General features: G+C 38.2%; 1 protein-coding gene across 1 annotated transcript in view; it reads right to left on the minus strand.

The window, feature by feature from the left end:
- The window catches only part of LOC121330915 (ankyrin repeat and fibronectin type-III domain-containing protein 1-like), a 263,569-nt gene that overhangs the window by 218,093 nt on the left and 24,359 nt on the right, over positions 1-21,117 (minus strand). Inside the window, exon 2 of the mRNA XM_041277886.1 lies at positions 19,618-19,721. Within this exon, the coding sequence (XP_041133820.1) occupies positions 19,618-19,634 (17 nt within the window). The 5' untranslated portion in view covers positions 19,635-19,721. The remainder of the gene's footprint in view (positions 1-19,617; positions 19,722-21,117) is intronic.

Below are 21,117 nucleotides of genomic sequence, written 5' to 3' on the forward strand. Positions count from 1 at the left end.
TGTTGTTCAAACTCATTGCTAATGACACCTCCCACGAATGGTAATTGGCTGCATTTTCACATGCATTATGGCATTCTGTAACAGCTAAGTGGCTTTAGCAGACAACTGATGCCATAATGCATGTGAAAATGCAGCCAATTAGCGTTAGGGGGAGGTGCCTTGGGTGCAACAACTTCTGTAGTAAATTATTCATTGCTGGCTGTCACAGCATTCCCACATTCTAGATCTGTCCTTTAAATGAGTGCTATCCTGTGAACTCGAGGGAATGGGAGATGCAGCAAATGCAGTGTGCAGAACTCCTGAGAATCCTTGCATCAGCATCGAAATCCTGAGCCGAGTACCCCTGCCTGTCACTCTATCCTAAGCCTCTCTCAACCAATTGTGGTGAATTGTGTGATGGCTGTGACCGCAGCAGCTCAATTATCATAATCCTTGTATGCCTCATTTCCATCTGCACCATAAAACCCAATCTCATCTTGTTCCAGTATCTGCCATCAACAATCCAATTTGCAACCAGACACTACACCAAAAAGTCAAAGTTCCCCTGTATTTATCCCATTCTTCTCCACGCAGTATCATTCGTTCGCATCTTAAATCAGCCTACCAGTTTGTGTTTTGTAACTGTGGTGACTGTGTTAGTAAATGGAAAAATCACTTCACAAAAATCAGAGGGGACAAACATTATAGTTGCACAGTGCTGGGGCTCATTATCAAAAACCACATCACTTCAGAAATTCAGATGTTAAACTTAGAGAGGACATCAGGGTAAATAACAAGCAAACAAAAGCAGTAGACCGTGGTAGAGAACACACATAATATTAGTGCTGGGACAAATATCTGAAGATGTTTTGACATGTCTTTGGATACAGAAATCATATTCACTAGAAATGACAAAAATACCTTGCACTTATTTACCACCTCACCAGATGGTACATGACAGTTTAAAAAATGGCAAATGAAAAAGAACTCGGTGTGAAATGTGAGATTTTAATATATAAAAAAAAAAAAAAAAAAAAAACATGATCAACACAGCAGCTCTTGAGCCTATATTTAAAAGTTTTAGGTAACAAAAAGTAAACAAACCAGATTATAATCGAAACAGCAATGGCGAGGGATGAGAAAAAAAAAAAAAGCGGCATCAACTTTATGTACTATTTATTTCTGGAACAAGCAAAACAACGTTTAACTTTAACTGCTATTTGGCATCCTTTGTTTTGTAGTTAATTCACTAGGATAAAGTAAGGCCTACACAATGTATTCTTGACTCCTGGGATATTTTTCTACTTTAACATGTTACTGTGGCAATGTTGCCCCGCCCCTGTGTGTACTTCTGCGTTATGTTGCGTGTGGTGTGTTAATGTTGGTGTATTGTAGTTGGTACACGGGATATAATATGGGTTATGCACAAAAGTGTTTAAAATGTATATTTGTATTTAGGCACGAGGATTGCACAGCACTTCACATGCAGGTAAAATGTAATAATACGTGAGCACGGGAAATTGCACTTCATTAATTCACGTGCAGTTGTTTAGCAATCGAGTCTCGGTACAGCTGCATAAAAGCAGCATGTTTTCACACACTAGGGGGTTGAGTGTTCGGTGTGTGGAGATCGGGTGAGAGAGAGGAGATTTATATTACAACTGCTATTGTGTGCTGGAAGTGCCAGCACGGTGCTTGCGTTCTGTTCATCCACCGTTTTTCTGTCTATTTGTTTTGGCCAACGCGCCATTTATTTTGTAAGTGTGTTTGTGTTTTGTTCAACCTTTTATTTTCTGTACTTTTAATAATAAACCGCGCAGCACCACATTCATTTCACTCGCCATGTCCCCTTGCAGTGCTGTGTTTGTTCATTTCTGGTCTGACGTCCCCACACACGCCATCCTGTTACACGCCATCCTGTTACAGTAACATCTTGCTGTAAAATAAAGGCACACACAGACAGGGGCCATGCCCCCTGCTGTACTGTTTGTGTCTGCGTTCTGAGCAATGTAATGGCTTTTATTCATTTTTGAAAACAAACTAAATTAAATTAAATATTCGAACAAATATTTTAATTCCGAGCAAATATCTGAACATGGAAATCCTGTGTTCATTCCAGCATGACATATGACTTTAAACAGGCAATAAATATTCAGAAATATACAAGTAGTACCCTTTTAATTTGGGTGGTACTTCTATATTCTTTGGCAAGTTGCTGTTAAGACGGTCTCCCCATCACTTAGGACTAGAAATAATTTAAAAGCAAAGAAAACTGACCAAAATTCAGCATAATACACATACCAACACCAACAGTGAGCATCTTAGAGCTGGCCAAACCCACACTAAGAATTCATTACTAAAGAAATCACTTCTCAGCACCAGCGGACCAGGGAATTCAATATAGAGGATGCAGTCCTGGGGTCTACAAACAGCAAATGAAATGTGATGAAGGCAGCATTGTGATCATGGAGCCAGAAAAACTAATAGAGGGAAGTGAGCTCTGTGATCACAAAGACGAGACAATTTATTACCAAGATCTTGCAGCCGGGCTGCAGCCTTCAACTAAGCCTATCACCATCTGATCTTTTAATTGATACATTTTGTTATTCAAAAAGAACACAGAGAACCGTGGACTTGAATTAGATAGAAAACAACATATTATTCATAACATGTTTTTGTACAATTTCTTTCAAACAAGAAGTGCCTTACTGTACCTTTGCATGACTAGCAGCCGTGAACACTTATTATAATTCCCCCCCCAATGTCAACTGAAAGTGATACCGATCCATTAAGTTGTTAAAACAAACACAAAACACTTGCACAAACAAAAAGGCACAGTGCCCAAAATAAACAGACACAGAGCAAAACAAACAATATTGTGCTGGTGTATACCCAGCACACACAGAAATGAGGTCCTTAAAGTGTTTTTTTGCTTTACTTCCCGATTCTCAGTCCTCCTCTGAACACACTAACCCCAAGTGCGAAAACCGCGCTTCTTTTATGTCCAGACACAGTCTGCACGTGAACTACAAAATACACAGATACACAATAACACACCACATAGCACAAAATACACACAGGGGTGGGGGTACCTCGCCACATTCCCTTTAAATGTCCTAATAAAGAGAAAATGAATAAAAGTCTTTAAGATTTTTTTTTTATTGCTATCAATCAATCAAGATTTTAAATGATGGACTTGCTATCAGTGCACACTCTGTAATGGGTATTTTATGGTGAAAAGAAAATCTGTCAGAACAACTCTGTTAAACCAGGAAAATAACAAAAGCACCTCCATCAGCTCAGAATTGCATAATTGTTTTCAAAAAATCTCCCTCTTGGGTATTGCTTTTCCCAAAACATCTTGTAATTCAAAGAGAGGAAATAGAAATGCAGGACTGAGTCTGAACTACTGGATTTTAAAGACTTGTCTGATCTGTATTTCTCAAAGACTCATGGCGAGCGTCCCTCTAGTGGCGAGACCCCTATTATCTTTCAGCAAAGAACACTTCTTGGAGTTGAATGGAATTTGTTAATATTATCTTAGCAGTGCAGCAAACAAAACACACTGAACAACTCTCTTCTTATCCTCACCACTTCTATTTCTTTCCTTCCCTCTTCCCTTCTGCCACCTGCTTACCCCTATCACTACTCCTTCTGCTATCCCAGCCCTACTAACCTCTACCCCACACCTTCTCCTATCCCACTCTACCTCTTAAGCTCTCGTCTTTCTCTCTTCCTTTCACCTTTCCTGCCTTAACCCATTTCTTGCCTACCTCCTTTCACATTTCACCCTCTTCTCCCTCTTTCTATTCAGCAATTGAAAAAGGAGGCCAGTGAAAATGTTAGTACCTTGGTTAGTACTGCTTTTGCATTGCCTTCGCTCTTATTTAGCTTCTTATCTGTCCTTTTCCTATTCTCTTATGCTCTATTGCTCTCTCTGGTTTTTATTCAAGTGAGCTGATAATTCTTATCAGACACTGGCAGAAGCTAGTTTGTGTCTGCATCAGTGAAGATGGCTGCTTGCGTACTTAGCCTTTCTTCCAGACCGAGGGAGCATTGTGACAGTACCATGAGTCTTGTACTTCTTGACAATAGAAACAATAGTTGAAATTGGGATACTTAAATGCTTGGAAATGTTCTTGTATCCTTCTCCAGCTTTATGACAAAGATAGCTCTTTTTCCTATACTGACTTATTGGTAATAAAAGCAATCATCCTATGCCTAACCCTTTTATACGCTCTAAAAATGTTCACCTACAATCCAGCATATTCTAGACTTTTCTAGAATTAGGTTCTGCATTACACCGTGTAACAATTTTTTATTTTTTTTGTTCCTGGGTAGTAAGTGTTATTTCATAATTGCTTATGCCTCAAAACTATATAAATTGGCTATTATTCCCCACAAACTTTGCTTTTGTGACCAGGACAGTGATATTTCAAAATATCACTATTTCCAATGGGAAAACGGGCAAATGTGTGTCTTTTCATTTCCATTAAAGTCAGAAAAAAACAACATATGAATCCAAATTAACATGTATTTATACTAAAGTAATACAAAAATGACTACAAAAGAATTAGAAGTGAGTAGTTTTTCGAGATTTACGATTATACTATATTTAAAATCTTTCTGTATCTAAATCTTTTGTAGTCATTTGTAGAATTTGTAAATAGTTATCAGCACTGTAATAAGGAAAATAAAATATACCATACATTAAGTTCATGAAGTAGTATCTGCAATAGACTTGTTTTTTGATATTTATAAATGTTGCAAAAACATATATATTAAAACACAGACAGAATAAATGTTCTAATACAACTATAAGTCAAATACATCAAATTTACAGTGTTTCCCCAATTTTGTTTCTAAGCTGTAAACAAGTTACTGTGTCATGTGTTGTGTTACCGTGTGCTTCCTGAAAATGTCTCCACTCTCAGAAACATGCAGGCAACAAGTTCAGTTCCTCCCCTTACAATTCCATTACAATGGATAATGGAACTGACCCCTTTCTTTTTATTTGCTGATCATAATTTGGCATGTTTATTGCCGTATCACGATACATAATCCATGGATCATAGATCAGATCGTTTTATACAAGATCACAATGCATCACGATCACGATTCTATGACTCATTACATCCCTAATATATATTGGAAATCGTTCATTGCCCCTTTAAAAATGACCCAGCACCCTTTAAAATTGGAGGTTTTAAAGCGATGATGCGCTATTTTTAATAAACAAAAGGAACATAACAAAACAAATTCTTATCTCCTTTGAAGCACTGACTACACACCTGTCAGGGACCTATCTAATACACAGGACAGCTAGGCTGTTTACCTGTTAAAAAAATAAAACACACAGTACCTTTTGTATTATGAGTATTATGATTGAGCACACCTTCAAAAATCGGCCTCCTTCACACAGCAGCAGGCCTGAAGGGACTGGCTGCTTTCTTTAACTACCTTTAATATTCTTTTCTAATCCGCCAGTACTTTAGTGACTGTTTTTTAAAACTTCTCTAGATTTCTGCTTTTAAAAAATGTCAGGTTCATGTATTAAGAAAGCAATATAACTTGCTAATTTACAAAAAACATAAATAATACCTCTAATTTAAAATATGAATCTGTGCCTTGCCAGAGGTTCTCTTGGCAGCCATTTCTGTGTTTCTTGTAACCAACAGAAGATTAGCTTTTTCCACAGCTAGCCAATCAGAAGTGATAGGGGTAGGATGTAAACCCCTTTTAAAATGTCTGCGTGTAGATGCTAGACTTCCACAATTCAGTTTTCAGAATCTTGCATGGCTCTCTGAAACATACCCTGAGTGTTTCTCTAGCAACAGAACCAACACAGGAAAAATAAAGAAAATGAAAGCTATGGGTCAATTGCAGAGTACCAGCGCTTTAGTCACATCAAGTGAACTAAAATCCTGCAAATCTGTAGAACTTAATCCTGATTGCTGCATGCCAAGCAGATGATCCCAGTAACTGGTTTAACTGATCGGCACAAGTTAGACCGATAATGGGTATGGCAGCTATGGCATAAAGTCAAATGAAACCAGCTAAATAATGTTACATTAATATATAAAATCACCTATCACTTTGTAGTCTTCCATATATTTAACAAAAAACAATTTCAAAATCTAAAACAAAATACTGTACTACTATTATCCCGGTAGACTTTTGCGAGATCATTCTGTAGTTTCTTTGATTACAATATGTTAAATAAATTATGTTCTGTAGCAGGGGACGATCTGTGCTGACTCTGCTGGCGTGTTCACGGGCTGCAGGAAGAGGGCAGCAGTCGTCCAACAACCGCCTGTGAGTCATGGCAGTGACACGGGGAGGTGGGAAAGTGGGTGTGTGGACTTTCCCCCTCTCTGAATGGCTGAGAGGCGAGTCTTGGGAGATTGTTGGCCCTATAAAATAATGCTCCACTGTTTCCTCAGGTCTGCCCACTTAGACGCGCAGAGAGTGAGGAAGCTCTGATCCAGGACCGGGAATCAACCGGGAGAAAAAGAAAAAGAAAGAGTCTCACAGCGAGACAGTGAGAGCGGGGAACCCTTGGGCAGACCCCGGCGTATTGTAAAAGAGCAGGCTAGTTAGCCGGCAGTGTAGGACGGTGATCTGGGTCGCACGGGTAGCGGCGACTGGGATATAGCTGTCAAGTGCAGCGCCTTTTTTCTTTGTAGTTTTGTTACTGTTTTATTTTCCCTGTTTCTTTGTGCCTTCTGTTTTAAATTATTGTTTCGAGGCACCTGCAAGGGTGCCCCGGGATTGTGTACCATCCCTTGGTATTCCCGTGGCTCTGTTTACCATCGTTGGTAAGCGGACCACGGACCCACAGTGCCATCTGCGGGCGAAAAGAAAAAGAGCACCCCGAAATAAAACTGGGCACCTGTGCGGTGTTGCCAAATCCACCCGTCTGTCTCCTGTGTCAGTGAATTACCCACCACCCTTCCACATGTTCATAGTACTATATTTGTAATGTTTACGTGCCGTATTTTGCACTTTTAATCCAGTTTAAAGGCAATTAACACAGTTTAAAAGGCAAACTGTGGACTAAATTTTGCCTAAATTAACCCTGTTTGTCCAGCGGGCAAAGTATAATGATAACAATTGTTATCCCTCACACAACTATATACTGTTTTTCTCTCAATCTGCCTTTAAATTTCAGCATCGGATTACTGAACAGCATCCCTCATTACATTCAAATCCTGTTACAATGTGTGCCCCTTTTAGCTGGCCCCACCTACCTAGGTAGGGCTGGCACAGAAAATTGCAGCATTTTAATCAGAAACACTTCTAAAGCTAGCATTCTCAACATTTGTAAAGAAACAACAAACTGGTTTGCAGTAACACCCTCTAGGTTTTGAACTTCTCACAACTGCACATACAGTATATCCCTTTAAATCGCTGCTCTGAATAACTGCTGCACCCAAGAGGATGGCTATATTTGAATTAGGAGGACAGGTTCTCTGCAAGAAATAGATTTCAGTATCCCCCTGGGTTCAGCGCAAACCCCTCAGAGCCATTCCCCACCCAGAGGCTGGAGACACTGTGCCTGTGCCATTGAAGCAGCAGCTTGCCACTGCAGAGAGATCGATGTGGAAAAGCAGCAGCAGCACAAGTTACAGGTATTTTTAACTTCATCTCCGTTTTCATATGTTGTTGTTTCCTGTTACGTGCATTCATCATTACTTACCATGCATACTAAAATCAGAAATCCCATGATTCTGAAAAGAGTCCTAAAAGCTGAATTTCTGAAATGAGGGGGTTTAGAGATTAAACCAATTCTGTTTTTCAGCAAGTCTTTTAATGATAACATTTAAAAAGTCATTGGCCAAATACTGGTCTAGGCAGGCGGGAACGAGGATGACGCAAAAGTGTAAAAAATAGTTTTATAAGAGAGACACAAACATATATTATGAATAAAATAGATATGTTGATTCCTCTCTCGATAAATAACAGTTATAGGACGTATTCGCACATCAATTATCCATGCATATATACTTTCATATATCACATTATATAGCCTAAATTGACAATTATGCAATATACTTTTTATTTAAATAATGAATTGTTTCCACATTTTAGTATAGCAATTTAGCTTTCCTCTATCCTCTTACAGAAGTTGTTCAGTTTTAACAAAGTTAATCATATATATTTTCCACTGTTTTTATTTCCAATATTTAAGTATTACTCTATGTATTTACTATAATTTTTATTTTTACTATTAAACATGTTACAATAAACACTCAGGTGTACTGTAACACGTTTTATACGCTTCGGTTATAGGGTTATACAATGAAACAACATTAGACAAAAGCTCCTAATTGACACCTATTAGCACAGTTGATTTACTGAAGTCGAGCAGAACACAGCAAGTGTTGATGTAGTCATCAGTAATGAGTAAACTTTGGGCTCTTTAAAGTTTCAAAGAGGGATTCAGGGCACATAAATAGTTCAAGATGTTATTTAAAAAGTAGGCCATTTGTTTTTTTGGTTTTTTTTTTTTGTATTTCCCCCGGATCTATTTGAAGCTGAAAAGCTATTAGCAGAGCTCTGCGGTTACCTTGGGTTACTCTCCGCTGAAGGTAAGAATAGCACTGGATGATGAGATCTAGTTCATGGTCTCAGTGGAGGCTGTGGTTTTGTTTGGGGGCATAGGAGTACAAACGGGGGGGGGGGGGGGGGGGTTAAAGTATGGCTTGTACTACCTGCACAAAATATAAACATTTGTGAGCTCAAAATGGATGGACTTAAATAAAGAAAGCATTTCAATGTTTTCTATATGGTTATAGCACAGCTAGGGTCAGTGTGACTAGAATGGGCCAAAGTCTGTTGTTTACACACTAGGAGTGCAGCTATAAACCAAATGCTTGCATTCCATCACTGTTAATAAACAAGTTGAAAAAAATCATATGTTCATATTCATGAGCAACCTTTATTGTATTTATTTAGTCCACTGTGATTTTCATTGAAAATAAGGGGGCATTGATGTAGAGAATACCATTATATGATATGGTAATGGCTGAAAGAGATGTCACTGATTGGACTGAATTCCAAGCATTCCCTCAGGACTGATCTTTTTAAGCAGGTTCCCTCTTTTCAATGAGGTTGGATGTGTGGTGTTGAAAGTACATCAGTATGTAGTTTAGTTTTTTCACTTTGTGGCCACAGGTCCAGCAGAGGTACATCTCAATAGTGCGAGCGTTAATTCAAAGAGAGACCTAAATAGTCCACACTCAATAAACTATAACAACACAACAATAAAATAATTCCAAGATGTTACTATACTATGTAAAACCCATTAAAATAAGGTTCGTCTTTTCTACATACACCAATTTTGAAAAGTCTCCGACACCTACAGTGTAGAGTAACTCATTTTTTTTTTATAAAAGATTAATAACGACTTTATACTGGATCTTTTACTAAATTCATTAATAATCTGGAGCACTAGATGCCATTTTGAATTGGGAAAATGACAAATCATGAGAAATGTTTCTTTCAAAACCTATAGTGTTCAATACAATTTTTATTTTACCCTTTCCTAGCAAGACATTAAATGGCACTGCTGTTCACTACCAAAGCAGAACAACTGGATGGGACTTTTTTTTTTTTTGGACACAAAATGAACTAAACACAACACACTCCAAGAAATGGCTTGCATCAGTTGCTTTTAACTGGCTTTTGAGTCTATTGATTCAGAAAACTTCAGGGCTTTTGACACTTCAAGAAGTGGTGGAAGCATGGATAAATGGGATTACTTACACACTCACTGAGGAATGGTATTTTATAATGTTATCTTAATAAATCCCCCTTTCCATTCATAAACTTGGCAGACTTTGAGGAACAATAAAAACTCAATTGGGTCTTGTTTAACTTTTTACATTAAGCTACAAATCACTACAGCATGAGTGATTCTGTTACTTTGGATTTGAAAAAGAATACATGGTCTTTAAAACCTACACTAGGTGTTTTGCTTTTGTTCTTGCAAAGACATCAGAAAGAAACAAAATCAATCTGCATGGGTTGAGGAGTTCCAGTGAGCACTGCCACGCTGCTCTCTTTGTAAATGAAATTTTTGAACTCTCATCTCCAACAGACAAGATCTGTAATTGTCTCTCACTCTTTGTATTGATTGACACTCGACTGGGGCTTGGAGAGCTGTCTGTCTCACATACAGAATTGTAAAATATGTTCATTTGTATGATTTCTGCTTGTGGACCGAAAAATTATGGGCTATGGGGGGGCTACATGCGAGTGACTCCTGGGAGACCCTAGGTGCGCACCCACAGCGCCATCTTCAGGTAAACTGGACAGCTGCATTGTCTAGTTAGTAATGTTTTAGATAACCCCCTCTGGTGCCTTTATCAATTTTTAACCCCTTGCTTTTCTACCCGATTTTTGCCCCACAAGCCCACGTACCGATCTGAAAGGCTGAAGGTCAACAAGCGACCTCCATTCCCACTGTCAAGACAATCAGATCATGTTGTTGGCAACTAAACTCTGGACCCCAGTATGGCTAGCCACTTACCATAGGGATTGCAAAAATGTGCAAAGGCCAATGCAACAACTTGCCGTAAACAGGATTGAAACCACACTCATATGACTCACAATAAGTGCTTTTACAAGGAGAGCCTCTGAAGAGCCATACCCACAATTCATTCTTATTATTGCCCCAGTCGTTTCTAAAATGATCCGGTTTGTTCCTTTTTTAGCTAACTGTCCCAGTTTCTTTTATCGAGTTATTTTTAGCATTGCTTCAGCTGAAGTGGGGCTTGTCAGCATAGACAAACACATCTTCTAACATTGTCCAGATGTGATTCACATGGCCAATTTCTTCAGGCTAAACTGTTTACTGCTTTAAAGAAGAATGACTCCGCGACGCAGATTGCACATGGGAGCAGACCTCCTATTCAGGTTGGAAGCCAATTCACTGTCAAGACTTTCACAGGCAATTTCACCACCCAGGCTTTTTCAGAAGGAGGTGAAATGGAGTGCAAGCCTTCATGGTGATGCTTAAAGGTGTAGCAATCAATCCTTTAAAGTAAATTTTCAGCATAACAATATTTCCCTTATGTTTTGCAGTTCATCTGTTAGTTTCCTAGACTTTATTTTAATAGTGATACTAGAAGAAAATGATTTGCCAAAGTTTTGTAAATCAATGTTGAAATGTTTGAGAATTTAAAAGACACTGAGAAATACTTAGACTTCTAGTCAAAATGTGTGTGCAAGTTCCTTTTAGGATTTGGTAGAGCCCTGGTGTGAGGCATGTTCTCCTGGTAGACCCACACAGCGTCTGTACAATGTAGTTTCAAGGCTGTGATCAGGGGGCAAATGAGGGCCCAACCCAGCATTAGGTACATGTCCTAATACAGTGTCTAGGCAGTGAATATATACTACTAGAAAAGTACACTCCTTCGTGTGAATGGCACAGTAGGCCAGGACTGAAGTAAGTGGCACACCCCAGATACTTATACAGAAATTTAGCAACATGAAAAGAATGTGAACAACAAAGACAGTGTGCTGCATTTGCCTACACGCTACTTCAGGATTAATTCATCTTAACCCCAAAAGTAATGTTAGGTGCACTCTGGGCTCTATGTGTTTTGAGTGCTGAGGTTTGTAATTTGCCTGCATCCTCAGGACAGTTTGAACAATGCAGACACGGAACGGATTCATTTTATTTTTCCAGGAGAGAGTCACAGAGGCTGTGAATCTATTTCCCACAACAGACAGCGGTACAAACACAGAGCTCCTAAATGTCACCCATTCATTCCAAATCTAAAGATTAAGGACTTCTTGAGCCCTGTATTGCATTATAGCCACAGCTGTATATTTTTTAAAGATATATGCCGTTTTACAGATGGGAGACTGGACAATATAGTAATAAAGTGCATCTCTCTCCACTGTCTAGATTCGCTGACAAAAAACAAGGATTTCATTTGATTACATTTCTTGCCTGTTTTTAAAGTGGAGGTCTTTGTCAAGGTCAGTTCTGTTCTCTGGGTCTGAAGGCTCAGCTATGTTTAGGTTTAAATAATTTGGTATAACCTTTATCCTAAAGAAGTCAAACTAATGGAGTATATAATGGCTGTATAATGATGGGGTGAGGCCACACATAGAATACTGTGTTCAATTCTGGTCTCAACACAAAAAGGACAGCGAGTCCTGTGAACAGCAACCAGACTTATCCCAGGGCTTAAAGGAATGAACTAATCTGAAATAGACACAGTTAACCCTAACCAATCCTTTAGGGGCAGCACAGAATCTAAGACTAAGGGACGCATTGGTGACAATATAGAATGGGTTACCTTGCCGTGTTACTGATGCTGAAATCATTGGGATCCTTTAAGACCCTACTTGACAAAGTTGTGGGATCAACCAGCTACTTAGAACTGGGTGAGCACTGAAGGAGCCGAAAGGCTTCCTCTCATTCATATATGTTCTTATTTTCTCATGGGGCAGTTGATAGTAGTGCTAATTAAATATATAATTTACAATTCATTAGTTTATGTATTGAAAGGCAGTGGTTAAATAAGGGGTGGCTGAACAGCAATTTTTGCATTGTCCCCAAGCAGTCGTAGTTGTTGTTATGCAGTAGAACATGTTTTTGTAAACCCTTGGTTATTAGCCTTTATTTAATTTTTATTTATTTTTTTTATATATAAATTTAGTCGTCTCCAATTTTTTTTACCCCGGTTTTCTCCCCAATTTAGTGTGCCCAATTATTATCTGTATCTCGTCCACCGCAAGCAACCCCTCCGCCGACTCAGGGAACAGAGGCTGGAGCGCGCATCCTCCGAAACACGCTCCTGCCAAGCCATCATCTTCCACAGCGAGGCCCCCAGACCTATAGTGCCTGCGGACAACACCGATTTGGAGGCTCCACTGCAGAACTACAGGCGCACTATCGGCCAAAGAAGTCGCTGATGTGCAGTGAGTCGTGGATTCCCCTGCCGACCTAAGCCCTCCCTGCCTGGGCAGTGCTCAGCCAGTTGTGTGTCACCTCCTAGGAGATCCCGGTCATGGTCGGCTGTGACATAGCCTGGACTCCAACCTGTAATCCTCAGGCTATAGGGCACATCCGCGTGGAGCGCCTTTGCTGGATGTGCCACTCGGGAGCCCCCTGGTCATTAGCCCTTTAATACGTAGCGCTTGCATGCTGTATGTTACTGTGTGCCGCGAGCAGTGTGGCTCACAAGCCAGGGATGCTCTTGTAGTCTCAGTGCTGGGAAGCAGGCCTGCTCAGGCACCTCCGGGAGAATTCACAGTTTGACGAGAGGATGTCAGCAGCCAGATCAGGCTAGTAGTTTACACCGGTGAGAGACGCTATCACAGGCCCCTCGAGGTGTACTGTGAAATCTGTTAGACAAGAGCTGCCAGGGGGGGGGGGGGGGCAGTCAAGGCTCCAGGTACAGTATTGGCTCACTCACTTGTATGAGGAATTATCTGCCCCAAGAAACCCCAGACCAGTGCCAGCGCTAGGATTTACTGGACCCTGATGTAAGACTGATAGCTCTGATTTGCAGATTTGTGTTTTGATTGACAGTCCACCAATACTACCTTGTAACAGTTTATTTTTTTTTTTTTTTACACTTGGTTATTAAAGTGGGCTCCGAAAATAAAAAAAAAAAAAAAAAAAAAAACACAGACTCAGGGCTCACCCTCGGGTTTTAAAGACACCAGGATATGATGACTGAAACACAAAATACAACGTGAACCTAAACACAAACAACACATTACAAAATTGTCAGAAGACACTGCCTGTCTGATTATCATCGATTGGTACCCACTAATGTGTTCATTGCGAATTAGGGAAGAGTTTTGTTTTGCAGATTTGCGACATGAAAGAAGAACGTATACATGCACATTTTTGCATGTTATTATGTTTTGTAGTTTTGATAGTTCTTTTTAAATACTTGATTATGATTCCTCTGCATTGTGCACTGCATCATACAATATCAGATCCATAAATGCACTGTACATTTGTTATGTGTCAGTTACCATTGCAATATATAACTGTAAAACTTCAAATAAACGTCTCTGGCGTTTAGTTACAATATTTGTCAGCAGCCCCGGCACGTATTGGAGATAGGAGATTATTTCAGACCCAGCAATTTTCAAGTTTTACGGTATCCCCCTATTTAGCACCTGGGGGTCTTCCAACCATCTTATTCATTTTCCAGTATCTTTTTTGTTTCTGCAAAAAACATGGCTATTGATTTCTTATCAATATCAAGAAAGATCACGAGAAAGTAGAGTGAGTAACTTCAAATTAAAACTGCTTTGTTTTTTATGATGTTTGCAATGACTGAGTTGACCACCATTAAGCCTCTTCCCAGATCTTTAGCTAGCATTACATAATTGGCAATAACTGGTGATGCAGACTGATCAAATTAGACCTGTCAGTTGTCCATGGAAAGTATGAAAGGGGTTTCTGAACGCTTACCACCTTACCTGTACAGCAAGCTGCAATGCAAGGTACAGTAGCGCCATCTTGTGTCTCACAAGAATAAATGTATGGTTGGTTTTGGAAAGCTGTTGATACTATAACCTGTGTTTAAATACTTTACAATTTTCATCACAACTGGAGAAGTTGGAGTGTTGGAGACAGACAGACAGACTTCACCACCTCAGTGGTCTGGGCTTGCCAACTAATGTCAACTTACTGATTTATCAACCCCAGGGGAAGCTACTGAAAAGACTCCCAAAATATGAATTTGGGAGTTGTTTCACCTTTAAAATGGGGCTACCATACGATACGATTTCAGAAAATTATCCAGCTCCACCACTCCACCCCCCATGTGTCTTGAATGCTATTTTAAGGGTCTATTTACAAATTTACAACTTTGCATCATTTTTTAATGTGAGTTTGGTCTTTAAACAACTTCAGTGTTTGATATGTTGTTTAGCATAAAGAGATGATGCAAACGCTACGTAGGAAAGACGACCTTAAAATTAGCAAATTGGGTCTACATTGGATATGCAAATAAAAATGTTTTATGCAACTATATCACATGAAAACTTATTACTTAATATTTCCTTATAAAAGTTTACCACGATATTTGTGCAGTTTTACCATGCTTTTTCCATAGTTTACCCTGGTCTGTCATGTTTACAATGCTTGCCATGCTTTCACTGTACTTTACCACATGTTGCTTTGCTTTTACTGTGGGAAAGGGTTGCAGGCAAAATTCCCCTATTTATACCCTTGTCCTTTTGCTGTCAAAGTTTTGAATCCTGGTAAATAATAATCGAAGCACAAACACTAGAGAAGGAGAGAGAACAAACATAAAAAGAAGTCACAGTCACAGCAAAGCCTTGCTTCATAAGATTTTCAAACAAGAAGTTCAAAATGCCAGAAGTTCGGGAGGTACAGACGGAGTGCTTGAATTTAGTCAAAGTCCTCCTTTGTATCTGATCAGATGCATGGAGATCGTTTTTTGTCTGCTTATGATATAACCCACCCATTAGAACGCTCTCTTTCTAACTGGACGGTCACACATTAATAGCACTCAATAGCATTTTATAGACATGGAAATCTGTCACGGATCATCAATCTTACAAATCGCTCACCAATTTAAAGCATTTACCATCTGAAGTGGTTTAGCCCTCAAGAGCATTTTATACGAACAGGCAGTTTATGTAATGAGTTAAGACAGGAGTTTATTTTGGCATGTTTTTCATTGAAGTCGGAGGAAAGTACTGCGGTTTTGTGAAGACCAAAAAACTATTTCACATTAAAATACATGCAATGAACCAAAAACATCTTCAACAGAATAAAATGGGGACCAGTGTTAATATTGCTCGTGCTAGTAAGAAGTCAATAGACGTAAAAACCTTACTTTATCAAATTATCATCACACAGCCAGAACCGTATTTGTGCAACACCTCGACAGTATAATTGCTTCCGCAGCTCATGGGGTAACCATGGCAACCATTTGTACAACAGTACTGGTAATTGTTTAGGCAAAACTCCACTGAAATAAAAAATTGCGTTCCTAGATTTAGAAATTGTTTTCTATAACTACATCTTCAGAAAAAGCAATAGCTTTCATCAAAAGTAAAATCAGCTTTCGCCTCCCCAATTTAAAATGTTCCCTCACTGCAGCAATCCCCACAGCAGCTCTTACCTCCAACGTTGACTCCATCAAAAAATAAAACACTTTCCTGCTATTTTCTGACAGGTAGACTGGGTGCAATTTACATAAACTTTTGCTATTTAAGCTGTCAAATTAAACAGCGCAGCCAATACCTAAAAGTATAGTCAACAGTTTGTGCACAGTGTGTGGTTGGATTGCTTTCTTAAAAATAACGCTGTAGTTATTTTATGAATTCTTAAAATTTAATAGAACTATACGAGTTGTACCGAGTTTGTACAGTACTGTATACGGACTGTAATTGATTCATTCACTGCAGTTCTTTCAACTGTTTTCATAAGGACATTTTTAACTAAAAATAAACTTGTAAATATTATAATACTGTAAATGTGCGAGTTCTGTTAATTATATTTAGGGCTTCTGTTTTGGGGGTTTTATTAATTGTATTTTTCGGTGTTTATTTTTAGCTAGTTATGTAAATCTTTTTTTTTTTCCCCCAGGGCTTTCGTTTTTGATATACTGTATAAAATTAGTGTTTGTAGTTACTTTCCAAAATGCTTGAGCGTTTTTTTTTGTGTGTGTCAAAATATGTACAGCAACTGGACAGTACTTGCACACTTAAGCTGTACTTTTTTCCTTTGCTGGCTTCCACAATGAAATCTGGTCATGGGCACATTCTTCTGGGGTTTTTGTGTGTAGACATTTTGTACATTTCACCACAATTCTGTTTTAAATCCTCTGTACCTTAACTGCAATACAGCTTTAAATCCCACTAATAAGCCTCCATCCTGATTGTAATTTCGTTTTAAATCTCGTAAGTGCAGTCTCCAATAGAACTGTAGGAATGTGCTGTCACTCAGTAGTTGGGGCAGGTTTAAAGTATTCAGAACAGGTTTGTAGTCTATGCCCAGGAGATTTTGGACATTCGGTTAGAATTCCTAAGGCTTTAATGTAACATGTTAATAAATAAAAAACTATCACAGAATAGACACAATGAAAAAAACAGACTGTTTCCACAGCAGATCCTGACAGTCACAGTAAATCCAAGTTTTATAACAACTGGATAAGCGTTTTTTCTAGACAGAAGTAAAAATACAGACAGAAGTAAGACATCTCCTCAGAGACCCATATTCTGATGTTCTCAACAGCTAAAGAACGTCCTACCACATTGCAATTGGAGAAGTGGTTCTGTAGATATGTAAAACTAGATTCTATGAGCGCTTCCACAGAACCAGGGGTGAAATTCTGCCAGTGCTCACCGGTACTCATACCAGGACTCACTATATCTGCTTTTCATCCAACATGCCTGCATTCCATTATTAAACCAAATCAATCAGTCTCATCCGCCTATGGATTTATATGATTGGTCAATAACATTCTCAAAATAATGTGCAGATTACACCAGCATCTAATTCTTTGCTGGATGAAAAGTAAATGGCGGTTTTTCATAAGAAGTTTAATTTGAAACTATATATATATATATAGCTCTGGAAAAAATTAAGAGACCACTGCAAAATTATCAGTTTCTCTGGTTTTACTATTTATAGCCAAGTACAAGGTTGTCCTGGAAGAAAACTTGCTTCCTTCTGCTCTGATAATGTTCCCCAACTCTGAGGATTGGTTTTTCCAGCAGGACAATGCTCCATGTCACACAGCCAGGTCAATCAATGTGTGGATGGAGGACCACCAGATCAAGACCCTGTCATGGCCAGCCCAATCTCCAGACCTGAACCCCATTGAAAACCTCTGGAACGTGATCAAGAGGAAGATGGATGGTCACAAGCCATCAAACAAAGCCGAGCTGCTTAAATTTTTGCGCCGGGAGTGGCATAAAGTCACCCAACATCAATGTGAAAGACTGGTGGAGAGTATGCCAAGACGCATGAAAGCTGTGCTTGAAAAAATCAGGGTTATTCCACCAAATATTGATTTCTGAACTCTTCCTAAGTTAAAACATTAGTATTGTGTTGTTTAAAAATGAATCTGAACTTATTTTCTTTGCATTATTCGTGGTCTAACAACACTGCGTCTTTTTTGTTATTTTGACCAGTTGTCATTTTCTGCAAATACATGCTCTAAATGACAATATTTTTATTTGGAATTTGGGAGAAATGTTGTCAGTAGTTTATAGAATAAAACAAAAATTTTAATTTTACCCAAACACATACCTATAAGCAGTAAAACCAGAGAAACTGTATATATATATATATATATATATATATATATATATGTGTGTGTGTGTGTGTGTGTGTGTGTGTGTGTGTGTGTGTGTGTATATATATATATATATATATATATAATATATATATATATATATATATATATATCTATAATTAAACCTTCATTAAACCTTCAAAAACAATGAAAATGACGGAATGTTTTAAATACAGCCGTTTTCTGGGGCATGTGAAATAAAATCAATTTTAAAAAGTAAATGCATTCTGGGAAGATCTCTACAGAGAAAACTAATATATAATGGTATTCTTAATGTACATAATGAATTCATATACTAAGTTACTGACTTTTTTAATGTTACTCCCATGAAGATACAAATTAAAGTCATGCCCGTGTCCATGTTAGCTACGTAAAGTTTAGTTGTGTTAAATTAAACTCTTCATAAATACGGTTAGTTAATGAGTCAGTCAGAAGTTGATTGGCCATTCAGCGAGAAAAAAAAAAAGCGTGAAATATTTTACAAATTACGAGCAGCTGTTAAACAGTAATCACCATTGTGGATCAGTGTAACATTTTAAAATGTATTTCAGTTTGTATCTGAAAGCACTCAATTACAGTAAATCTTGATTTCACTTCTCCAACCAAATGTATAGTATGTGTAACACTGACATCATTCTATCACACGTTCTCTTTAGCTTTGAGACGACTTTTCATAAGCTTTTTTTTCTGGAATAGTTAATGGTAATTAAATCAAGACAGAAATGCAACAGAGGAGCCCACAGAATTTATCACTGTATAAATAAAAGAAAAAAGAAATAAGAGCTCTGTGTTCTATTTCGTTAAGGAGTAGTGCCTGTTACATCACAAATTTGAGGGGTATTTTAACCCCTATTGTGCATTGTTTGACTTAGACTTTTTTCAGTTTTTAGTTTGTTTTTTTTATAATATCACCTCTATTTTAGGATAGCTTGAAAAAAAACTCCCTCTCTATGGCAGTTACTGTATAGTGTAATACTTCTTCGTAATTGCCATTTCAGGTTTAACTTAGTGTTATATTACAGTACATAATAGTGATACATGTAGAGGGCACAAAGCTTTCCGTATTTTCTGCTTCCGGTGAATTGTTTATATTTTAGCAGTTTTTTGTTAAGGCTAATTTTGTATTAAACAATGTAGTGTGTATATATATATATATATATATATATATATATATAAGTATTTATTCATTGGCGCTCAAATTGTCTAATTATTATTATTTTTTTTTTATGTTTACATACGAGTACCTGCACTTTTTTGTTGAGAATTTCAACCCTTGAACACAACTGTGTCTTTCATATTTACGGACAAAATGGTGTCCTACCCTAAAAACAGTTCCATGCTGACTCCTTCAGATTCCCTGCTGTGTCCCCTTGTCACGATGAGTTTCCACTGGGTCCGTGGTGCCTGTGATTGTGCTGCCGTTCCCTGCCAGCAGAAGAAAGAGATTGCATTACATCATTCACTCATTCACTTCAACTCTTGTTCGTTTCAGAAGAAATCACCAGGGTTTGCCAATCATTTTACACACTGCACCAACACTGGATGTATTTAATGTACTGCGGTGAAAAAAGCACTGGTAACAGCAGCTTGACGGAAACTCAAGGAAGTCATCAATCAAGGCTTTTGTGAAATTAAATTAATCTGGCTTCAAAAAAAGTCTTCATATGTTTGTTTTTCCAGTACTAACCCTAAGTGGTCCTATGTCGGACCACATTATTGAGGAGTTTGGTGCTAAAACCAGTGATCAAGTGGGGGATTTATCGATATGTACTACTATGAAGAGTTGTGTGATAAATACAGCAAACAAGGGATGGGGCTTGGTTGGTAATGCAGTACTGAGAGCCCTGTTGATATGCAGTGTTTTACTGTGGAAAAATTACTTTTAAACAGCGTGTGTAAAATAAACAGCACATGTGAAAATAAATTGGACCTGATAGGCGCTGAATAATTGGACCGCTAAGGGTTAATTATATAATTGGGTAAGATAAAAGTGAAGCTAATTTTTCCTGCTACTTTCATCCTGTGTAACAGGTATTAGACTACCACATGAACTTTGTGTTATATGCTGCACATAAGAAAACCATGTGGGGTCAAGTGGGGTATTAATACCCATAACAGAGGAAGTACTTTTATATAATCATGCTGTGTGCTTCAAACTAGTCAAACTGAAAACATTCTGGGAAAAGATGAACAGTATGAGAGTTAGCAACTTGGTTTGTTTTTAGTCGTGAGATAATATATGACCTGTTGCCACTGTATACTGTTAGTAAAAAAACATTTATTTTCCCCACATTTTTTATTTGTATATACAGCTATGGCCTAAAGTTCTGCATCACGCACCTCAAACCAGTTACGCACAGTTCCAGCATGGTGAATGGGAGCAATATCGTCGTAAAAGTTGCTATTTTAAGTTGCAACAGTGTTGGGTGAACTAGTCCACCCAGTTTGCACACAGCCCCACCCAAATCTGTCCCTAGGTGAATGCCAAGTTTAAGCACATTTATAAAAAAAAAATACAAAATAAACATCAACTATGCGCCACAAAGGCGGGTGCTTAAGTTTAGGTCAATTAGGCTATTTTTTCAAATGCCGCAGGCTTTAGCAAATTAAATCAAAGTAGTAATTGTGATGCAATATTTGAGTCAGATCTTCCTCTCACACAACTAATCATGTGCAAGCCATGTTTGACTGACAGCTTGCTATGCAGTTGGCGTGATCTTTGAAAATGTGTTGAAAAGTCCCAGGCATTTATTTTAAATGTTCATTTTTAAAGTTAGTAGTAGTGCGGCAGTCAACATAGCAAAATAAATATGTACACACA

Source organism: Polyodon spathula, chromosome 18 (genome assembly GCF_017654505.1).
Source record: "Polyodon spathula isolate WHYD16114869_AA chromosome 18, ASM1765450v1, whole genome shotgun sequence".
Classification (NCBI taxonomy): Eukaryota; Metazoa; Chordata; class Actinopteri; order Acipenseriformes; family Polyodontidae; genus Polyodon; species Polyodon spathula.